Here is a 23,268-nt window from a genome sequence, read left to right as displayed (position 1 = left end):
AGCAGGAACAGAAAAAACATTCTGCTCAGCTGCCTTTGTTTTGCAGTACTGAAAGTTTGAAGGCTCATTACATGTTTCACCAGAGCCAAAGCTGGTCCCTGTTAGTTGCTCTGCATGGATTAAGTGGTTAACAATGTTTTGAGAATGCTGGGCTAGATAGTTTGTGGGAACACCATCTGTTTCCTTTAACACGTAAACAAGGAAAATTGCTGGTTTGAAATGCAGGGGGTTTTTTTATACTTGGATGACCACAGGCATTCTTAAAAGAGAAGAGGTAAAAGGAAAAATAATCCTCCTGAGGTATAAAGTTCAATGACATTTGTTAGAAAATAAATTCTTGAGTGCCAGACAGGGCTGCTATCCCTGTTCTAGAAGTGGGAAAGGGGGAACATTTCCTTTACAGTCATCTCCTTCCTTCTGAAGTCATCTTCGAAAGTAAACTACCGTCAAAAATAAAACCATAAAAAATTGTTCAACAATGCATTGGGAGGGCTGAGCTTCCCATTCAGAAGCATCAGGTTAATTTAATATATTTATGGGTGAATATCCAAAATCAAAAGTTACTTCTGACTGGGTTTGGTATCTTTCTTTCTTCATCTGCCCAGCTACCCCTCTCTTCCTCATACAGAAGAAGCAGGACAATGCCATGTCCTGATGTCCCATGTGAGGTCATGAGAGTAAGAACAAATGCCCCACATTTGCCTTAGTCAAGTAGTGTGGGTATTCTTTTAACTACTGTAACAAAATGTTTACTCAAGCTTTGGCGACGAGCTGCTTCTGTTCTGAATTGACCAGGAATAAGCAGTCCAGAGGCATATTTAGCTTAATGAAAAGTGTTGGAAGGAAAGAGGAGTGGAGGTACAACAGGAAACATTCTTGTACTCGGTACAGACCAGATTATCATCTGCAGGGGATTTCGTTGTGAAATTGCTCATAACGTGTTGTTACTGGATAATAATCCTCCACACACGAAAATATACCTGAGTCACTGGGAGAAAAAAGCTGTCTTTCATGTTATCAGCAAACCTTGGTTGTCGCTGGGTTTCTTAAAGTCTTACTTTCTGCCTCTCATATAACTCTTTTAAAAGCCTAAAGAGGAGCAGACATAAAAGCATTTGATGCATTTTTATTTGGAAAATAAATGCTACCTTAAGTAGAGTGCACTGCTAAACACAGCCCTGCAGACGTCTCAGGTCTTCTGTCCACGGTTGCACTTGCAGGCAGACTTCACTCATGAATACCCAGAATCAAGCATTTTGTGCTTTAACCTCTCACTTTCTTTGACAAAAGCTAGACACACCCAGAGCAGGGTTTTGTTTCAACCAAATAAAGGCGTTACCCTGCTTGACCACTGCTTTGGGTCTGGGAAAGCGCAAAAGTGTCTAGATGATACAAAAAGTCCTGCAGTGCTGAGTGAAACTGGCTTCCTTCATGTGGCCCATCTAGCTTTACTGTAGCTTTTTAGGATTGTATCACAGCGTAATAAATAAAACCAGTGGCCTTGTAGTACTGTAAATCTTCCATACAGCGTCTGGTATGTCAGGATTTTTTGAAAAATGGGAAAGGCCTCTAAAGATGAGCTACAAGAGTAACTGCAGTTGCATGAAACTCCTGTATGCAGAGTGGGGGAGACTCTCTCTGCAAGTACTGGGTATGAGCAAGCTTCTCTTCCATGTAAGTTCCAGGCTCCATGGTGTGAGGATATCATCTGCTCTGTGACCAGGGCTTCTTGTTACAAAGCAAAATACCATGTTTACCTGTAAGAAGAGCAAGTGGGTTTACTTGTGTGTGCTTAGGGACATGGCTTAGTGGTGGACTTGGCAGTGCTGGGTTTATGGTTGGACCAAATGATCTTAAAGGTCTTTTCCAACCTTCTGTGATTCTATGCCTTATTACCTGTGCTGCTTGGATCAACCCTCTTTTTTATATTAGAGGCCTGTGACTTTGCTCATGGAGATTAATTCTCTGAGCAAGAAGGGAGTGGTGGTGTCTTCAGTCCTGAAGGAGTTTACTCATTCAGCTTCTGGTGTAGAACAAAACTGAGCAAGGGGTTATAAAAATTTCACACTGAGCGACCACTATCTGCCTTTTTGGAGTCTGACACAGCCTGAGTCCTGCTTTGTCCATCTAGGCAACAAGCAGCAGGTGAAGCAGAGTCAAACTGCAGCAGCACATCATTCCTCCTGCTTCCAGCGCTGCGTGGGGCCGCTGGCTGCCCACCATGAACACCCTGCTGTTTCTTTTCTCTGGGATGGTCAAGCAGTTTCCCAGCATATTAGCAAGCAGCCTAATGCCACAATGTTCACAAAAGCAGAAGGGCTGGTGGAGATGGGCTCCAGGAAACAGCCCTTTGTTTTTACTGTACATTGTCAGTTCTCCCAGAGGATCCCTTTAAAACACCAAATGACTCATTGAGGCAACTCCATGGTTGTAATTTTGGAGCCCTTGAAAGGAACCTCTGAGTAAACATTGCTTAAAACCAAATATTTCTGTTCTTCATTTGGGTAGAAAGCATTTGACTGGCAGCACACAGCTGGGAAAAGGATGCAAAATACACATGGCAAACTATTCTAGTCTGATCACTAGCCCTCACTGGCAGAAAAAGCATGAAGAAGTGATGTTGATACAAGTTAGAATTTTCTCTGGCAAACAGAATAATCCCAGTATTACATGAGAGTGGCCTGGGAGAGATACTGTCTGGAGTGACCCATTATGGGAAGCTTCCAATTACTTCAGAAAGAACTTCCTTGAAAGTTTTACCTGTAGATACCTTTTGCAATGCAGTAGGTGACTCTGTGGAACAGGAATGGCCTGTCATTAATGTATTTTTTTTAGATTCTTTTTAAAAAAAACTCATATGTACATAAGGCCTATTAGCCTCACACCCAACGGAACGGGAGTTCTCTCATACGCAGCGCTCTGGAGACTGTATCGCTTCCAGTTCCTGTCTTCAGATGCTAATTCAAAGAAAAGCAGTTGCAAAACCCATGGTCTTCCCCGTCTGCCAGGCGTGACTTCCTCCTTCCCCCAAGGCCCATGCAGTCAGGGCAGGGTAATCCAGTGATTATTTCATGGTACAGGGGCAGAGACTACACAGCCAAATCTGGAAAAGTGAAAAGAAGGAAAGCCTGTGTTGTTAACATAGCAGAGAAGAGCTAGGGGGTTGGCATGAGGGACTTTTCCCTGAAGACCTCTGTCAGGAAAAACTCACTGTGAAATCTGGCCAGGATACAAGGATTCCTTTCAGCAAAATCTGCCACAGGATCCTTACTGACCATTTGAGCAAGAAATGCTGTTATGTCTTACATCCAGTTCTAGGGATGGTTAGGTAGCTCTGGTACAAAATTTTCCCCAGCTGAGTACAAAGCCACATCTTATACGAGCCTATGTAATTTGCCATTTTGTGCCTTTGGGTTGCAGTGTTTAAACGTTTTTCTTAGAGCTAAATAGCACCAGCAGAGGTTAGGATGTCAGCATTTCCACTACAAACCCAGCTCTCTTTTGGGGTTAGGTAACATCTCTTTTATACCACACTGCACTGAAATTCTGCTGTGCAGATGCTGTCCAAGACTTAAGGCATTTCTTTTTCACCAAATTTTATTTGTAGTCATTATGATAGTTAATGGTTTACAAAATGTCAAAAAATGTAAATTCTAAGCTTTCTTGTTTTTCACAGGCTGTGATTGCATGATATACTTCAAGAATGGTTTGACATTTCCCATCTCTTAGAGAAACCAAGCAGAGACAGCATAAATTGAACGTCCTGCTTTGGAAGGCTTAAGCATAGCACTTCTATGTAAAGAATTTCCCTAGCCACAACTCACATTCAGTTCTCCAGGATGCTGTGCTATGGAGCGCAGTAACACAAGGAGTCCTGCTGGAGGTGGGAAATACCTCTACAAGCAAAGGCATAGACTCCCAGAGCCTAAACATAATATTTTAAGCCTCTGACAACGAGTGGGGACACTCACACCTAGCAGGATCAGTGTACACACAGCCCTGATCTCAGCGAGTGGGTGGTGTAGCCATCACCTCATGTGGTCTGTGCTAATGGGAAGTCAGTGGGAAGAAGGGACTGAGCTCTCAGATGGGCTGGAGAATCTGTGCTTGAGAAATAGAAGACAGTGTAGAGCACTAGCAAACAGTCATGTCAGGGCTGGTCTGGAAAGAAAAGATGGTGCATTTGTAGCTACTAACACTCATTTTAGGGTGTTCAGCTCTCAGAAGGGTATGCAGAGTGGTGTTACTAACATTGCCAATGAAGCATGAATGTTAACAGGAGTGGATTGTTTATACCCTGTGCAGTTACAGGAAGAACATTCTAAGATCCTCAGAGACTTAACATTTCCTCTTTTTCTTTCATCCACAGGTAATAACACCAGTCCGGTCAGGACAAGGTTATGTTTATGAATTCCCTTCCAAACACCAGAAGGATGCCTACGATATCCCCCCCATTCGCCCTCTCCAAGGGGTAGGTACCAACAAAAGTGCGAACAGGGCACAAAAGGTGATGAATTTCTACCAGACTTTTATGAGCAAGGCAGGTTCTCTCATTTCAGAGAGAAAATATGTTTTAATTAGATGCCATGGCTTATTCACAGATCACAGACGTATTTCAAAGTTTTATTTGATGTTGACTGAGATTTGGCAGCACACCAAAGGCAAAAGTCCCATTTGTTCTCTCTGTTTTGATCAAAGAGTATATCTAAACAGAAGAAACTTGCTGCCTGGGAACATTTTTTTCCCCGTACTTTGTTGTTGCATAGTTGACAGTAATTCACTCAGTAAGGGTAAAATTATCGCCTAGATGAACAGCTGCTATGCAGGGAGTTGTTTTCACCACCTATTGACTGCACCACGAGCTTGAAATATATGTTTATTCTGGGGGAAACCCTTAGCAGTCAGTCCCCAGGACCACAGACATGTGGAGTGGATGGTTGCAGGACCTGGAACTCACCCAACCTGGATGTAAGGGTGTGATCAGTTCTGGTCACGTGTGCTCCCCTGTTCACCCCAAGAGGTATCTGTAATAGACTGACCCTGATTTACCTCTCAGGATGGAAGTCAGCTGTGACTTCATTTCTCCAGCCTGCTGTCCACACAATTGCCCAAAGGAGACCTAGCAAAGTGCATTTCCTCCTAACTGTCCAAAATTCTGGGCAAATCCAAGACATTCTCCCATATGAAAAAAACTTGAAGAGCTCTGGTCATGTTCAGACTTTTTGAGAGGAGACACAGAAACTAGGAAAACTCATCTGATAGCAGAGGTTTCCATGAGGTGACTTGTTTCTGTAATCAGTTTATTCTTTCTTCAGATATATGACATTCCCCCCACATCGGTTAAGGGGCCTGCACTTCCAGTTCCCACGGGAGAAGCAAAAGCTTTAGGAGTGTATGACATACCACTTCCCAAAGGGGTAAGTATTACTCTGTTTCCACAAGATCCTGTATTTTCGTGTCTGACCAAAGACATGTTCAAACAAGGGTTCATGTATGATCCTGAAGGAAAAGGAGATTTAGTACTTCAAAGATTTCCTTAGGTTTTTAAACTGTTAAAACTGGTAAAGTGAAGCACTGCATCGAAATTAAGGTTATGAACTATAAACTGGTAATTAGACCTACATTATCTTTGTGGCAGCATGCTGCCTTTTTGGATTTTTCTGCTTATGAGAATTTGCATCAAGATGAGTGATAAAAAGCGAGATATTAAAACTGACTCTCAGTCAAACTCAGGATAGGTAGCTGACTCTTTGAAAGTCAATAGCAGATCTTCCATCCCAGCATTTTATAGGCCATATGGAAGATGTAAAATATTCTGCTATTCTAGTCAAGGGTTTCATGTTTTCGGTTCTGTGATTCAGGTCTATGCTGCACCTCCATCTGCATGCCAAGATGATACAGCCCTGAGGGAAAACTTGCAGGATTTTTCATCTCCAGTGGGCCACAGTGTAAGACAAGAAGGAGTATATGATATTCCTCCTCCCATCACCAAAGCAACTGGAAAAGAACTTAATAGATTTTCTCCTGAGAGCCTGTTATTGCCAGGTGGAATGCCACAGACACAGAGTGTTTATGACATCCCTGTGAACCATCAAAACCAATTTCTTGGACAGCAAATTGCACCTGAAAAAGATGTTTATGATACCCCGAGAGGAACTGCATTCCCAGGACAACAGACAGGACTTAGTGAAAGTCTCATCGCAGAAGGAAGAGAAGGTGTCTATGATGTTCCCCCACAAGTCCTCCAAGACAATAAAGGCTTACAGGATGTGACTGATGGGATGAATAGGTTGTCTTTCTCCAGCACAGGAAGCACGAGGAGTAACATGTCCACATCTTCAACGACATCAAAAGACTCTTCTCATTCATCATCAACTGCACAGGACAAAAGACTAATCCTTGATCCAGACACTGCTATAGAGAGGCTTTATCACCTCCAGCAGATGGTGGAGACAGCTGTCAATCACCTCACAGCCTTCATTACACCAGACTGGCGGTCCTATGGATATATGGAGAAGCACATCAATGAAATTCACGCTGCTGTGGATAAGGTAGAGCAGTCACTGTTGGAGTACCTCCAGTTTGCCAAAGGATCGGCAGCCAATGCTTCGTGCCTGTCCGAGTTCAGCCTCCTCAACAAAATGAGGAGGGAGGTGCAAAGGCTGGAGGACTCTCACCAGATCCTTACCCAAACCAGTCATGACTTGAACAGCTACAGCTGGTCTTTGAATGTCCTGGCTGTCAACAGAGTGCAGAACAAGTGCGATGACCTGGATCGGTTTGTTATGGTGGCAAGGACAGTCCCGGACGATGCCAAGCAGCTGACCACTACTATCAGTGTCAACGCAGAGCTGCTCTTCAAACAGGCTCTGGCCAGCTCCCGTTTCAAAACCGTACCAGAGAATATAATGAACACTCCTGACTGTGTCTACGACAGTCCTCAGATGCAGCGTCACGGAGAAAAAGCACAGACCCACTGCAGCTCCCTTCCCCTGCTCCTGAGTAAAGGCCAGCACCCTTACAATGCCACCAGTGAAGTCTCGGAAAAGAGCTGGATGGATGACTACGATTATGTTCACCTGCAGGTCGGTAAACCCAACACCTTGTTCTGCACAAGGCCATGTAGGAATTGTCTGTGGCTTTTGTAGAAGCTGCTTGTGGGGAAGTAGCAATTGATTGTCGCGCTAATGCATATTTGAGAGTAATTTCACCAGGGTGATTACTTCCTCTCAAACAGGACTGTTGCATATGTGATAGGGATAGCCTTTTGCTCTGCCACACTATCTTTGCATTTTCTGTACTCTTGGTGGTGCACTACCAGTGAGAAAGGCAATACAAAGCAGCCTCTTTCTTGACCTGTAGTTGTCATTTAGCTCAGGAGCAGTTTTGATTTAACACAGTCTCTTACGTTATGCAAAACAGGGTAAAGAAGAATTTGAAAGGCAACAGAAGGAGCTTCTGGAGAAAGAAAATATCATCAAGCAGAGCAAAATGGAGCTAGAGCACCATCAGGTATGTTCTCCCGGGTGTATAATCACCCTGAAATGCAGTGTTCCTCACACGTAAGGAGCACTGGTCAAATAGAGCAGGAGGGGCCCTTGCCTTAGCAGTGCACTAAGGATACAGATAATAAAATGCAAAGAGTTTAAAAACTCTAAAAGCTTACCACGGAAGAGAAGTGAGCTTCTGTGATGTCTCACAGCAGGTCAGTCACAAAGCCAGCTTGAGAACTTGGCTTTCCTGGCCCACCATCCAGGGCCTTAATCACTGGACCGTACTGAATACATGTGCCACCTGCACAGCTCCTCAGTGAACATCAACACCATCAGCTCATATTGTGCTGAACATCATTTTTAGTGCTAAAAAAGTAGGTCACAAGATCGAGGGCTGTCACTTTTTCCTCATATTAATTCTTCAATATGTTGTTGCCATATCGTATGGCAGAAAATTGTACAAGCAATGAGGAGGTGAGAGTTAAAGGGTTTTCATCTCAAAATCCCACAGAGATGACAGCTTTTTAAAGATTGTGTAGGAGTCATTGGCACTTAAGTTCATCTCTCTCACTTGTGATTTCAGAATACTCCAAATGAGCAACAGCCTGTAAATTCAGGAGTTTGGGTTGTTGGGTTTTTTTAATGCAAATAAAATATTTTAGGTGTTTCTCCCTTCTGAACTCCGCATGTTTGGATTTATGGTAATCAAAGCACTTGATCCTTTTTACTTAGCACAAGGTCAACATAGGATACCCAGGGGTGTCCCGAGGCATGAAGTGAAATTGTAATACATAACATCTTACAAGAATACTCGCTGAAGAGAGCTTTTGTTTTTCCTTTCAGATCAATCAGTTTCAACGCCTTGAGCAAGAGATCACAAAGCCAGTAGAGAACGACATCTCCAAATGGAAGCCTCCGCAAGACCTCCAGACCTCCCACGACAGCCGCCTGCTTTTGTTCTACTCTGACCAGTGTGAGACTCACTTCAACTCCCTCCTAAACGCCATTGATGCCTTTTTCAGTTGTGTCAACTCTTCTCAGCCCCCCCGGATCTTTGTGGCACACAGCAAGTTCATCATTCTGAGCGCTCACAAACTTGTGTTCATTGGGGACACGCTCGCGAGGCAAATGATGACTCAGGGCATGTGCAACAAAGTGATGAACTCCAGCAACCAGCTGTGTGAACTGCTGAAGAGCGTTGTTCTGGCCACCAAGGCAGCTGCCTTGAGTTACCCCAGCACTGCAGCCCTGCAGAAGATGGTGGACCAAGTAACAGAGCTCTCTCATCACGCACAGTTGTTCAAACTCTCACTGGTCCAAATGGCATCCATGTGATACCTAGCAGAATCCAATCCGTGAGCAGCAAAGCAGAAGAGCAGACAAACTGGAGCTATTTTTATGTAAATGTTATCATTTTCTAGATATTTTTTATTAAATATTTTAAATACATTCTTATGCATTAGAGAGTCTAATTAAATCAGGGATCTGGGAATATTTTCTGGTTCTGTATTATGTTTCTTATACACATTTAGATTTGTATACACAGCATATATGTATATGTTGCTACCTTCCCTAAAACATCAATTAAGCACCTTAAAAATTATATGTCAGGTGAACAGTGCATATCTTTTGTATATACAGCCTGTTTCCTCAGCATATTTGTTAACTGGATGCTGCACTCTTTTTGTTTCATTCCATCTTGATGCTGGTGCATGGGCTTGGTTGTGAAACCTACTTGTAGCAATCCATGAAGCAAGTGTAATGGTTCTCATAGAACTCCATTCCCTTCTTAGAAATTACTTTCTATAGGTTAATTCTGTGAAGCTCAACTCCTCTTGATGTTACTTTGTTGTGTAAAACATTTGGTCATTCTGACCAACATAGATGCACAGCTGCAATGAGCAACACATCAATCAAGGCATACAGCATTTGGGAGAAAAGCATTTTTAGGCCATGTAAGAAACAGGACCTTCTAAGGAGGAAGGCAGAATTGTATATATTTAATATCTTTTGGCATTCAGATTTCACTGTTTCTAATAACTGTGCAACATGGGATTTCAAAACCATGGATGGATTCCCAGCAATGTAATTTCATACATGTTTACTTTGTATGTCCTTGCATTGGCAATTTAATTTTAACAGTCAGGCTTGAAAGCCTTATTGTTTATGGACTCAGAGTTATCCTGAGGGCATCCCAGGATCCATTGGGCTCATCTTTGAGGCTGTGGATGAGCAGTGTTTCAAAATACCAATCCCTTTCAGAAGGATTAACATACAAATTGTATTTCGTATGGAAAGAAAAGAGCTTAATTTGAAATAACAGATATTTAAACATCTCTATATCATACACACAATTTAATGAAGAATAGCACTTAATTTTCTAGGACGTGTAATTGGGAATTAATTGCATCTGTTGCAATTCTGACTTCCATTCAACTACTGGGCTTTTTTTCTGGAATTCTGTTGTGTAGGTACTGGTCCTTTCTGCACTACACTGTTGTTGCCAAAAATGACATCCTGTTTTAATGGGACCGTTCCATCAATAAGCACACACACTCCCACCTAGTAATTTTCAATGTAGACCCTTAAAAACTGTTAGCAGAGTGTTAGGCTCCTCTAGACATTTCATGTATGCTGGTCGCTCCAAAACCCATATCAGCTTATTTGTCATCATTGCCTTCTGTGAACCCCCTAAAAATAAGTCACAGAACACCATTTGCCTGTGGTCCCCAGCCTAAAAGCTGTGCTTCAAAGAGAGCAGTAGCTCAGGAAAATTCCAGGTGATTCTGGCATTTTTAAAGCAGAAACACTACTGTCCTTATTAATTCAAGGTGGTCCCACATGAATGTGTTCAGAGCATTTGCCAGATCTCTGGCAACTACATGGTTGTGAGATCAGTAGCACCTGGAAAACAGGCACTTCTGCCTAACTCCTGACTTTCCCATTTTGTAGCCAAACATGTGCCTTATTAAAATGGGATTTTTTGTCTTAGGTAACAGAACTGTTTCAGCAGTGTATGAAATTCTGCAGCCTTAATGTATTGTCTTAGAGCGAAGACCACTGTTCGCTACCATAACATTCCAGAGTGCAGAACATTCCTGGAAGGTCAGTGGAAGCCAGCACAACCCCAGCTGGCTCAGGATGGGCTCCAAGGCTCGGCCTGGTGTAACATTCTGAAAGGGCAGTTATGATTTTGTAACCTATAACCAGTTGCCAAAAAAAGCAATCTACGTGAACCTGTTTTGTACTGTTGTTGTTTGGGATTCTTTTGCATTTCCTTGTCCACTTTTTTCACTGTATATTCTTAGAAAGTGAAAATGTGTTTCTAAGTGTAGTGGTTATGTTGATAGTTCGTGGTTTCCAAAGGAGAACCTTTATTGCAACCCTGTATTACAGTTTGTTATCTTGTAGAGAATCATTTTGAAACAATTAAAATTACTAGCTTTTTTTATATAAAAAAGGCAACTTGGTCTAATTTTTTCTTGTTTTCAGAGTCTTCTAAGCATATTACAGGGCAATTTTGCTGCTTGCTAATACAATCAAAGCCATTCTAAGATGAGGAATTAACTTTCCATTTTTTCACTGGTCAGTGCTTATAGTGTGAAATGAGAACTTGGGGGTTTAAGAGGAAGGGACAGACAGTTTCCCTGCCTGTCCAGAAGCAGCATTTATCCAACTCAGCTACACAAGCTAACAAGTCCAAAATACAACTATCAGAGCCTACAGTACACTGAGCCACAGTCCTGCCCCATTCCTTGTGTGTATTCCTGCTATTTAAGTTGCATCCTGAACCACCTCATCCTAGCACCGACAATGGTCCTTCAGGTGAGAGTGGGGCAGTTCCTCTCAACAGGATCCCACAGTAAGGTGGGGTTGCAGGACACAGATGTGCCTTCCACCCTTTCTGGCCTGCTCTCCCTCTCCAGCACTTACTGGTGAAGCCATGATCCACACAGGAACTGGAAAAGCAATTTGGCTCAGTGCAGGTACCTTTCCCTGCAGCCCAGTGATAACAGTACCCCTCTTCTACCGCACGCCAGGTTGAGCATTATGTGGGTGTGAGTTCCATCTGAAGCAACCCAATGGCTTTAAGGATCAAAAAGTCTTTCCCAAAAGTTACTTTCACATTTCACTGCTGCCAAGGCACTCACTGCCCAATCTCCTGTCAAACACCCAGCAGTGCAGGGAGGAGAGAGAGAAAGCCCAGGGCTGGCACTGTCCTTGCACCAGTTTTTGGCTGCTAATGAAAGACATTTCTGCCATGAAGCCTAAGAGCAATGAAAACCTTGGGAGCAAAGTGCTTGGTTTGGCTCACCACGTCCTTTGCAAGGGGACAGCTGGGGATGCAGGGCTCCTTCCAGAGAGTGCTCCATTTTGCTCCCCTGCTAAATTTAAAAAGGTCAACAACAGAGAAGGGACTGGACAAACAAAATAGTTCAGAATAGAAACCAGAGACTCTTTTTTCCCCTCCCTGAGCCACAATGTCCCCATGCAGTTGTCAAGAAACTGCTGTTGTTTGGCAACCAAGTTGATGGCCAATGTGAAATGACTGTCTCCTGTCCAGTGTGGAAAAAACTCTGCCTCAGGCTAGTGGCAAATGCAGAACACACATGGCTCTTTACTCCATACATTAAGTAATTATTATTTCATGTTAATTAGAAAAATGCTTCCTTCCTCTTCCAGAAGGATGAGCAAGGGAGAAAGAGGCAAAAGCCATCCTTGAAATGAGCAGATTTTAGAGAAGTTACCAATTCATAATGACACAGGACATAATTCATACTTCACAACCCCCTGCTGCTACCTCTGCCATTTCTTGCAAACCAGGGTTGTGCAGCTCCTGCCTTTTCCATAGCCATGCACCGCTGCAGCCTTGGCAGATCCGCTGCCTGCTCTTCCAGCACAGGCAACATGGGTGAAGGACACCCACTTCCCACACCATTGCCTGATGCCAGAGTACACCCCAGCATCTTCACATCCTCTGTAACTTCTAGGTCCTGGAGCTTTTGGCACTCTCTGACATGAACATCTGCGCTGTGTTTCAGAAGTGTCCCCCCCACACCTATCATCAGCTCTTCAGAGTGTTGTCACACCAGTGACACTTTCCCTCTGCCTACAAGCTAAGCATCTGTAGCTTTTCAGATCCAAATCCAGCTTTTCTTTATTGAACCTCCACTTCCAGGCTGCCTGCTCTACCTTAACATGCCTCAATCTCAACCTAAAGGCTTTAGAAGCTCATGGGATTTTCTCCAAAGGTAGCTCTTAACCTTCCCTTGCCATTTCTCCTCTCACGATGTCCACAGCTTTAGTTGACATTTAGACAGAAACATTTCCCGGGCAAAGGCAGGGTCATGCCAGTCCCAAGAGATGACACAAAGCATTCCTTCCTACTCCAAAAGATGCCTGTTCATTTCATCTTAGCCTGTTATACTGGCAGTTTCAAAGGCTGCATGTGCATATCTTAAATCAATGGAGCCCTTTTTCTGCTAGAAGGTTTTCCCATCTCAGAGATGGACTGTATAGATAATGTAGATTTGGGGTCTTTTTAAAAATAATTTATTTTTGTTATCAGCACCCAAATTCCACCTACAACAGCAACTTTATCTGTCTAGGAGTCTGGATATAGCTCTGTGGCTTTTCAACATCACAGTAAAGCTACAGTTGTATGTAGTACTGCAAAATCCTTCCCAGAAATTCTTCTGGATAGAAGAGGGCATTGAATCCCAGGCTTGAGAGTACCTGCATAAACTGAACAGCAGCAGGAAAAATATCTAATCCAGCCCTATTAAAAACCTGTTGACGTCAGAGAGAGCAGTAATGATGCTCAGCTTCCTGGGAGGTTGCATGAGGGGTAGCACAGACTCTTAGTAACTTGTACTACTTAATTTTCCCTCTGATGTACTGCCCAGAGACAATTTTACTTTGATTAAATTAGAGCTAAATTTGGAGTGGAGTTCACATCATGAGCAATGCCTGACTGTGCTGGACGTATTGCCAGCTGTTGGGATCATTTAGGAAACCCAAGTACATCATTCTCCATTCAAAACCCAAATATTTAGCCTTCAGCGCCAGTGAGTTATGCAGGGTAGGAAATAGCCAGTCAGCTGCCTGACCTTGGAAAAGACACCTCCCCAGGGCATTGATTTGAGCTCCTGGGAAGCTGCTGGGTTCATATCGCAGGGGGTCCGATGCTGGTCAGCACCGGTGTGCCACAACCTTCCTAGAGAGAGCGTCCTGCAAAGAACAACTCTTCCAGGGGTGGTGGCAGGCCTCCCTGGCAGCAAGTGTAGCAACTTCTGTGCTACAAGTGATTCCAGCTCTTGTGATTCAGCTCCTTGTGAAATCACCCAAGGCAAACTTGGGGACAGAGAGACAGGAGCCTCGCTTGGCAATTCCACAGAGGTAGCTTTTATTGTCCAGCAGCCCCTGTGAAGGGAAGGCCAGACACAAAAAATCCCTCGTCATGTGCACAGGGGCTTTTTATGGGAAAGGCAGGGGGTGGGGTAGAAACCAACTAGCCAACTGGGTACAGGCTATTACCATATAGAAACAAGGCATGCTGGGGGTGGTTCACTTTGTCACCATGACCCAGGAAGGTTGCTTATCTCTGGGGGGAGTCTTTTTGGCCTCAGGCCTCTCTCCTCCAAGGGACTGCAGAGAGCTCTTGTGCCAAGGGCTCACAGCCCTCCACAGGTTCAGATCAGGGTGCTCTTCATCCCCCCCACCTTCCAGGTCAGTGGCTAGGACCACTTAAGGGTGGCTTCCCAGAGTAAAGGACCAACAGGGATAGTTTCAGGTCAAAATTTCAGGGCACAATCTGGGCATGCACACAGCTGTAGAGGCCTCCTCTTCAGCCTCTCAGGGCAGCAGAAAAGCAGTAGCTGCCCATCCCATGGGCAAAGCTCTTTGTGCCTCCTTATAAACCCTTGCCTCTGTGGAAACAGTCTTTGCTCTCAGATGTGTGGATTGCTGAACAGGAGAGACTGAAGTGCTCAGAGAGGCAGTGCTGAGTAGAAGATCACTTTTCCATCTCTCCTGGGGTTTAATTTGCAGTAGTAACCTCCTCATAGCAGTTTGTGCTTCAGTTTTGTCTTTTCAGCAGACAGTATCAGGCTTGGCTCAACCCACAATCGAGTTGCAGTTTGCTTTCCTCTTTCTGCAACTCTCCAGGTTTAACTTCTGGCGCTAGGCCCCCACAAGCAAAGCCCACCGAGTCACTGCTCCTCACGGGAATTCACTTTGTTGCTATTGGCCTGTCCATCTCCATGACTCCTCTGAGTCCCTGCCGAGAGCGAAGCCCAGTGCCCGGGAAACAGGTGCCCAAGGAGCACTGCTGCAGCTCCAGTGGCCTCGGCATCCCCACCAGCGCCCTGACAGGGTTTTCCTTTTCTCTGCTGCACACCAAGGGAAAGGATACACGCAGCAATTCAACACGCCGGGCTGACTGTGGTAAAACCAGGAGCGGGGAGCACGAAGTCTCGGGTCTCCAGGAGATTCACGAAGCTCAGCTCATCGCTCTGCGCTGCCTCGGCTTTGCGGCAGGAACAGCAGCCGCCGCCCCCGCCCGCAGCGGGCTCCCGGAGGGTTTCACATTCCATAAGGCCGGGCAAAAATCAAAATTCCCTGGTTCCGTGCAGGCTCGCGCCCACGGAGTATCGGCTCCTGTCAGCCAAGGGGGATGCAAAAACCCTGTTGCTGAGTGGGAGGAGTTGTCCTCTGAGATCAGGAGGACTTTTTTTCCTCATTCCGTGTAATTTCCCTTAATTACAGAAAAAGTGATCAGAGCCCTTTCATTGAGGTAAAGCTGCAGGAAACCAAATTCAAGAGGCCCTTCACAGCTTCCTACTTAGCCAGCTTTATCTTGCTCAACACTGCAGCCAGGGCTGCCCAAACCATTGCCAACCAGGAAAACACAGTAACAATGTCCCAGAAGCATCTGCTATTTATATGAAGGCAGACTTAACCATCGTTAAATGAAGGTTACGGTGAAGGACAAGCAGAAAAATCTGGAGGAGGAGAGCAGAGGACAGGAAAAGAAAAAGAAAAGCCTGCTCCGGCTTTAAATTTTCCTACAGAAAGGAATCAAAGTAAATATTAAAACTTTTTGTGCAGTTAGAGGACCCCAGGGCATTTTGCCATGCAGTGATCCAAGTCCTCCTTTATTCTCAGTCAAGCTCAAAGACAAAAAGCCACAAGGGTGAGTGGCCATGAACATGAAAAAGAAAAGATAAACTTCTCCTGTTTTTTCACCCTATGCTTTGTTTTTATGCAGGATGTTAGGAGCAGCCCACCCAAAAGCCTTTTATCTCAGGAGGTGACTTGAGCTGGAAACAGGTACCTGTAATTAACTTGCATTCCAGAAGGGGAGAAGTTAACTTACCTGGCTTTTCTTCATGAGGCATTTCAAAGAGAAATTAATTTTTGATGAACGAGCATGTGCATTCTGCAGTGCTTGACCTGCAGTTACTTTTCAGGCCCCACTGCTCTAGACATGGCTTTCGCTTGTCCACTCGCAGATGTGCTAAAGGAATACGCACAACAGCCCTGCTGGAAACCTGTACCACTTTCATGGGAATTGCTACAATGACCAAAGGGACGTTTCCAGAGCAGGGCTGCACTGCACAGGACACCTCATTCCACCCTGAAACAGCAGCAGGTGGAGCTGCCTTTGCTCACTGAGAAGTTAAGGTGGAAATGCACAGGTCCCTTGAATGCAGGCAGCACACAGAACCACTGGCTCCATCAAGAAGTAGAGCTGCTGAAGACACCAAGATACACAAATGAGAAAGCTTCTTCCTCACTCCCTCCTTTTCTCTCCATGGGGCAGTGATGTTCAGAAATGCCTCAGTTTGGATCAGCCTGTATCTGCTCTCAGTGTGAGACACCTCAGATGCAATTCATTCTGCCCACCTAAAGACATTTGCATGGGAAATATCATCAGAGTCCCCTTTAAACTTGACTAGAGCCCGATCTATATGATTAAATCTACTTTAGGATGAGATAAATCCTCTCTGGGCTCCATCTTCTTAGGTCCTCAAGGGCACCTGAGACAAGCAGCTCAGGTGCAAATGAACACATCATACCCTCCTAAATTTTGAGGCTGATGAACACTACCTGGAGACCTGCCTCCTGAAACTTGGTGGGGCCACGTACACAGCTCAAGTCACAGCCTGAACACTAAAACACTCTAGAAATTCATGGACTTCCTCTGGCCCACCAAGCCTGAAGCTGGTATTGGTACCATCAAAGCACCCGAGGATTCAGCAAGTCAGGGCACTCCTGGAGCCTGAGGCAGCAAATGTCACAACCCACATCCAACCTGAGTACCCCCAGTCCTGCCACCTCCCCCTGCCCTCAGACAGCCTCCAGGCTTTGCAATCAGCCCTGGCTCTGAAGCCCCATCAAATAAAACATGCTCTGTGCCAGATGGGGGAAAAGCTGGACACACAGGTAGCTCACACCTCTGTGCCTCCACTCTCCCAGCAGTTTTCTTGCCAGCTCTGCATTTGTAGCAGTGCAAAGTCCAGGTGGTTACAGAGCTCCTTGTTTAGGAGCTCCCAGCCTGAAGGATTCCTGGGTTAGGTTGTTCTTCCTTGTACCAGAACAGAGAAACACAGAAGAAGAGGAAAATAAGGCAGATTTCCTTAAGGTCACAGAGGTGGTTGATAGGTGAGGTTTAGCTCCCCTCCATAAGTAATCCTGCATATATCTCTGCCTTGCTGGAAAAATGTAACAAGCAGTTTCAGACACTCATTTCCAGGGAGAGCATGCACCAGATGCCAGGTTAAGCGGCCTTGGGCACAGCAAGGGCTGAATCACCAAGAGAGGCTAAAGGAGTCAAACGACAGAACAACTCTTAGTTTTGAAGTGTTGGTTTCAAAACTATTTTCTGACAAAGTGAATTTCCTTTCTTCTTCTAGTTCAAAATGTTTTGTGAAAGTCTTTTTTCATTTGCTCCGACTGCTTCTCCACTACCAGCACATATGCCTCATCTGGTTTTTCCCTCATTTTTGTCTGTTTTTTTCCTCATATGGGATTGAAGATGACACAACTGCAAACAGTAAATACCTTACATGGTGAGTATGTACATCCAGATGAAAGAGTTTTCACATTTTTGTTTTCCTCTTCATGATATTTTAGAAAAAGAACACCTTCTAAAGAGCTTATTGTCGATGCTGTATCTAATGACACAAGCAAAGCCTTGTACACACCAGGCACTGCCTAGGCAGTGACCTGCAGTGGCAGCTGGCAGCACAGGAATAAAGAGTCAGGTATTTAGGCACTGTGCTCATTAGCTGTTAACCAGACGGAGAAGTGTCAAGATACTCCTAAGCTACTTCTGCCCCACCAATCAACAACACATTATTGGATAAAACAAAAGCACCCACTTGGAGGCCAGCACAGGATACCAGTATTACCATATAATCCAGACCCCTGCCACTGAGCAGTTTTGCAGCAAGTGATTCTGCCTCAGGCTGTTCTAGCACAGGGGGAAATCCCATAATTCATATATTTCATATGGAGCCATTACAGCTCATCAGCTACTTATCAGAGGGGCTCTGCTACAGTTAACTTTTTCTGCTAAAATTCCCATAATAGACAAACACAGGAGCCTGTGGCATCTCTTCTACAGCAAATCAAAATCTTTGGAGCAACCCATCTAATCTATATAAGTTATTCACAAGTAATAACTTCAGCAGAAAATGCCAACCTCTACTTCCAGGCAAGGCAACAGAGCATAAAATCTCCATACCCTCTGATCATTGCTCAGTTTCTCATCCTATAAAAAAACCAATCAAGTAGAAAAGAGAAATTCAATGCTTCCTACCTGAATGCATCCATGGCTTCCCAGGAGGACATTGTATGACTAGCAGCTAGGAAGCCATTTAAGCAGGCTCTGTTCCTCAGCCATGCTGCTTTTCCACAGGCACACAAAAGCCACAGCTGTGGCTCTATCACCAGCTGATATCTATTTTTAGAGCTCACTCCACATGCACAGCAGGGAGTCCACCAGGCCTGATTTGTCTCTAGCCCTTGCACTTTAGGTAAAGAACCAATAATACCTTTTGCACAAGTAGGAACTAATTACCTCTTCACAGCTTCCTTACACAGGTGAAATCAGGTACAGGAGGGTGGGTCAGTCTCACACCTGCTGGCTGCAGCTCAAAGCCCAGAGGCAGAGCCCAGCTCTGAGCTCTGCTGGTCCTGCTCAGTGTGCAGGGCATCCTGGGCAGGAAAGGCTGCCATCTCCTCCCATGTGCTGCACTGAGTGCTGGCTTCTTACTGACTGTTCATAGCAGTAAACATGACAGCTGTTCATGAAACAAAGGAAGGGTTTTCTTTATTCTCAACTTTGGAGACTTTTTTAGGTGAGGGGATGTGTGTGTATTCCGTTGGTTTTGTTCTCTGAGCATTTCTAGCTATCAGCCTGACAACATCGAAGAAAGTAAGAACTTCCAGGTGGGTCAGGCCATGGAGAACACAGCCCCATATTCTATTTCTGAAGGGGCATGTGGGTCTGCTTAGGGTACATTCACAAGCCAACTCTCTGTAGTGCTCACAATCATTGGATGTTGGAAGTTAGGAAACACCGCACTGACTAAACCTCTCATTAGCCTATGAACTTGGGATTTGCCCATGGAAGTATCCATTAGTTGGTATCTGCAGGTTCATAACCTTATCTTTGTGACATCCTGTAGCAGATTGCAGGTTTTCATTACCTACTGTGTGAAGTGTTTATCTACATATGGGACATCCAAGAAATCTGTTGCTGCAGCCACCACTGAAGTGCTTGGCAATCCTAGAAAAGACGCTGCTCCTGTCATGTACCTGTACCTTCAGTGTCCTTAGTCTGTTGTGTGTCCTTCCCAGAGAGAGAAGCATGCACTGAAACCACTGGCCCCACACTCCCCTCATCCTTGCACACTTTCTTCCTTTCTCTAGAAGAGGCTCACCCTGCTGTCCATCACAATTACTTTTGAAGCACCCTCCAGTCCTGGTTAAAGTGTTGATGAGGAGCATATCTCACCTAACATGAACTGAGAGCAAGGGTCTTGGAGAAGGGAGAAAATACAGCGTGACTAAAGTATTTCCTGGTTTTGTATATGGATCCTGGCTAGTCAGCCTTGGGTTGGAGTCTGGACAAGAGAAAAATAGAAGCCCTGTCTTTTTTAGCACTTGAACACCACACATACCAAAGGTTGGCTTCAGCTGCTCCTCCTGTTGGCCACAGGGCAGAGGCTTCTTCCTCCTGTCCAAGCTCCTGCAGGACAGGTGGGTGGCCACAGCTGCAGTGGTCCAGAGCATTGGCAAGCACCTCCTTTCCAGTGGCATTTGTGCTCCCTATGGAGCTGCCTGCTGCCAGGCAGAGGAGCGGTGTAAGAGCCAGTGCCACCCTCAGCCCTGCTAGGGTGTTACAGACAGCCCAATTTTTAATCACAGCATTTCATCTCAGTTTTGACTTCGACAGTCTCACAAGCACTAGAGATCACTAACACCAGAGCAGCAGCCTTCCAGACCCAAACAGCAGATGAAGACTCCTCAGGCACACACCTGCACAGCTGGAATAAGACTGAATTTCCCTGGCAAGCCACACAGACTGGAAAAAAAAAAGTTGTTTGTTTTTAATGCCAGCAACCCTCTAAGTTTAAATGCTAGATTTGCTAATGGAGACTCACTGTAAGTCTTGCGTAATAAATGTTTTCCCTCAATAAGGGGAAAACAGGTTTCTCCAAAGTCATGTGCAACAAAGTGCTTCCTCCTCCCTTAGCCTGAATACAGTCATCAGCAGTGTAACTCAACAAGGCTCCCACTATATCTCTATCCCCTAGCTTTTCTCAAGGATTTTGGTCTTTAATGGAGGAAAATATTACACAGGCTCCTGTCCCCAAGTCTAATATTAATATTGTGCTATTAATATTATATTTTATATTAATATTAGACTCCTAGTGGACTAATACTAATATTAGACTTTGGGAGAAGGTTTTAAAGTAAGCTGATCATGAGCCCTTGTTTTACCTGCTCAGTAACTAGCAGGATTTAGACCAGCTTTGATGGGATGGAATTTCACCTCACATCTCTGCAGTGAAACTGTGAGAAGCATGACGATGAGTTAAGACAAGCAGACCTCTCTTGGCATTTCTGAGACCTCCCTTCTTGAAGCAGATAGTTTGGAGGTCACTTTTCTTTACAAAGTAAAGCAATGCACAAGTGCCCCTAGACACTAGGCTGCATGCGTTCCCACAGCTTTTTTGGCACGCAGCATACAGCCAAACAAACAGGAAGCCCGCTCAAATCCTACAAGGAGCTGCCCTTGTCCTTCCCAAACCCACTAAATAACAGCAGAATTACTATTAAATAAACAAACAAACAAACAAATAAATAAAGCGACAGCAGCGGCAAAGCAGCTCAGCAGCATCCGCCCTGCCAGGAGGGCCCGTTCCCAAAGCCTGGAGGCCCCTGCCATCTAGTGGTGACTGCCAGTCCCAACGCGCCCTTCCCACCCAAACTAAAACCCTCCAGGATTTTACTATCTCTTTATTTCTTTAGTATTTCAGACTGGACCTGCACAGCGGCCGGTTCACGGATAAACGTTTTCCACTATCCACACCGTCACCCCAGGGTTCGGGAGAAACGAGAAGAAATCCTGGAAGAAGAGACAAGGAAAAGCAAAATCAAGTCTACCCTCAGTATGTGAATCTTTTGCAAAACATAAAAACTAAGGCTGCAGTAAATGTCACTGCTAGTACTTCGGTGTCACAATTGTTAAATGAACCTCGTGATTTTGCCCAGAGACGCTGTGGATGCCCCATCCTTGAAAATGTTGGGTTGGATGGTGCTTTGAGCAAACCTGTCTAGTGGAAGGTGTTCCTGCCCATTCAGGGAGGGTTGGAACTAGATGATCTTTAGGGTCCCTTCCAACCTAAACCATTCTGTGATTCTATGATTTTGGAAAATAAAGAGGCTAACACAGAAATTCAGTAAAAGACCTGCAAATCAGAGCCACAGTGAAATTCACAGCTTCCAGCCTTGGCACGGCTCCTCTGCTGGCCTGGAGGACCATGCTGGTTCGTGTTTGCCAATGTGCCCCCAACCCACTGACACCAGAGGTTGATCAGACTGGTTCTGTTCTTGGAAAACCAAAAATCAAGTTGTGCCAGGATTAGAACTCACAGCAGATGCGGTGTCACCCAGCCACCAACCCAAGAGGGCTTATGGGGATTATCAGCACTGCAGAGATGCTGCAGACCTGGCATGTCAGAGCCAAGCACATCCTCTGCCTACACCTTGCAGACACCCAAGCTCAGCCCCCTTACAACCATCCAGGTCATCAGGCAGCATCTCCTGCTTCTTCTGAGGATGTTCTCAAAGCAGGGTCTACCCAGAACTTGAGGGTAGCAACTCTTGATACTTCTAAAAACTGAGACAACTCATGTTGGATACAAGTGGTGTTCAAGAGACAGATTTTGATGCATTCCACCATGGCAAGGAAATTGCCTAACATTTTTAAACACGGAAAAGCTAACAGCTGATCATCTGACATCAAAAGACTCATTTGTCACAGGAACTGCAATTAACTCAAAATAAGCAAGAAGATCTCACAAAGACAGAAGGCTACTGATTAAGTCCTTAAAAAAGGAGCAGGGCACTGTGCTAGGAAGTTCAAGACTGACTTTAACAAAAATTCAGGGTTGACACAGCCCCAGTGGTTCAATTTCACACACAGTAGTAGCAAAACTTGCTTTGAGCCACAGGCTGTGTTACTTGTGAACAAACAAATTTGCTGGTAGAAGGCTTTCAATTCCCCATAAAAGATGTTAAAATACTCCAGTGCAGAGGAGAGGAAATTGGTATGACATAGAACAAGGTACTCTCCTTTGCAGTGTTCTGAGGAAAACACAGCTCACATGTAACTTCTCATTTTGAAACTTCACTGTTACCTGCATAGAAGGCTAGATGTTTAAATAGAGTGTGGACAGAAGTCAGCTGCCAGAATTGTTCAGCACACCCAGACCCAAGGAAAAGGAATCACAGGCAAGTACCCCTCAGGCCACACATCCCACATCTTCTTCTTACCCTTCTCAGTTCAAGTACACTGCCAGCATTTGGGATGAATCATGGTGGCAGCACACACAAAACAAGCCAGCAGAGGCAGGTACACCACAAACAGTATGTGTGCAATACTTGGACAATGACCCCAGAGTGGCCACATTATGGCCCCATCCCATCCTTCCCTACATATTAGAGTCTCTCAGCTACCAAAGTTAAAGGAACATTTGTGCTATTCATTTCCCACTGTGGAAACTGAAAAGCCCCATGAATAGAAACATATGGAATATAAAGCCCAAGATGTACTTGATCGTAGTGTCCCCCTTTGTGAAAATAAGGGCATTAGTCTTGGTTTGATTTCTGCTGATAAGAGATCTCCTGCCTCTAAGAGACTTCTCCCCTACATTAACACAGCCCTGCCTCCTCCAAAGGTGACGACACCCTCAGACATCAGCACTGGTTGGTTCTTCTGTTGACTCCATAATGCTGTGTTGTCCACTCACAGGTCCACCTTGACATTCCTTTGCCTGAAGAAGCTCCAACACTGCTACACGTCAACACTGTCCTAGGTCAGATGACAGCCTTTGCCCAGGCTCTATGAACCAGTGCCAAAAAGTCTCCCTTCCTTATGTTTTATGATCAAAACATAAGAGCTGCTGGTTGACATGAAGAACACAGCAATACTCATGTCTTAAACGTTTAACATAAATCCCAGCATATTCACACTGCC

At 44.8% G+C, this 23,268-nt stretch overlaps 1 protein-coding gene and 1 long non-coding RNA gene across 3 annotated transcripts in view; one reads left to right on the top strand and one right to left on the bottom strand.

Annotated features, from left to right (window-relative positions):
* Positions 1-10,958, top strand: part of NEDD9 (neural precursor cell expressed, developmentally down-regulated 9) — a 73,235-nt gene extending 62,277 nt beyond the window's left edge. Inside the window, exons 4-8 of the mRNA XM_008630924.2 lie at positions 4,370-4,471; positions 5,316-5,417; positions 5,862-7,085; positions 7,423-7,512; positions 8,337-10,958. Coding sequence (XP_008629146.2) covers positions 4,370-4,471; positions 5,316-5,417; positions 5,862-7,085; positions 7,423-7,512; positions 8,337-8,828 — 2,010 coding nt within the window. The 3' untranslated portion in view covers positions 8,829-10,958. The remainder of the gene's footprint in view (positions 1-4,369; positions 4,472-5,315; positions 5,418-5,861; positions 7,086-7,422; positions 7,513-8,336) is intronic.
* Positions 1,107-21,572, bottom strand: LOC108445809. 2 transcript variants are annotated; one of them, XR_001860786.1, is made up of 2 exons: positions 21,054-21,572; positions 1,107-3,103 (listed from the first exon to the last, which is right to left on the bottom strand). It is a non-coding gene; the product is annotated as an uncharacterized LOC108445809 (long non-coding RNA). The 2 variants fall into 2 exon arrangements; XR_001860787.1 differs by lacking the exon at positions 21,054-21,572 and adding an exon at positions 18,319-21,038.
* Between the last annotated feature and the right edge of the window lie 1,696 nt (positions 21,573-23,268).

Source organism: Corvus brachyrhynchos, unplaced genomic scaffold (genome assembly GCF_000691975.1).
Source record: "Corvus brachyrhynchos isolate BGI_N302 unplaced genomic scaffold, ASM69197v1 scaffold43, whole genome shotgun sequence".
NCBI lineage: Eukaryota > Metazoa > Chordata > Aves > Passeriformes > Corvidae > Corvus > Corvus brachyrhynchos.
Note: the sequence above shows the minus strand (reverse complement) of the source record. Positions and strands in the feature narration are given on the sequence as shown.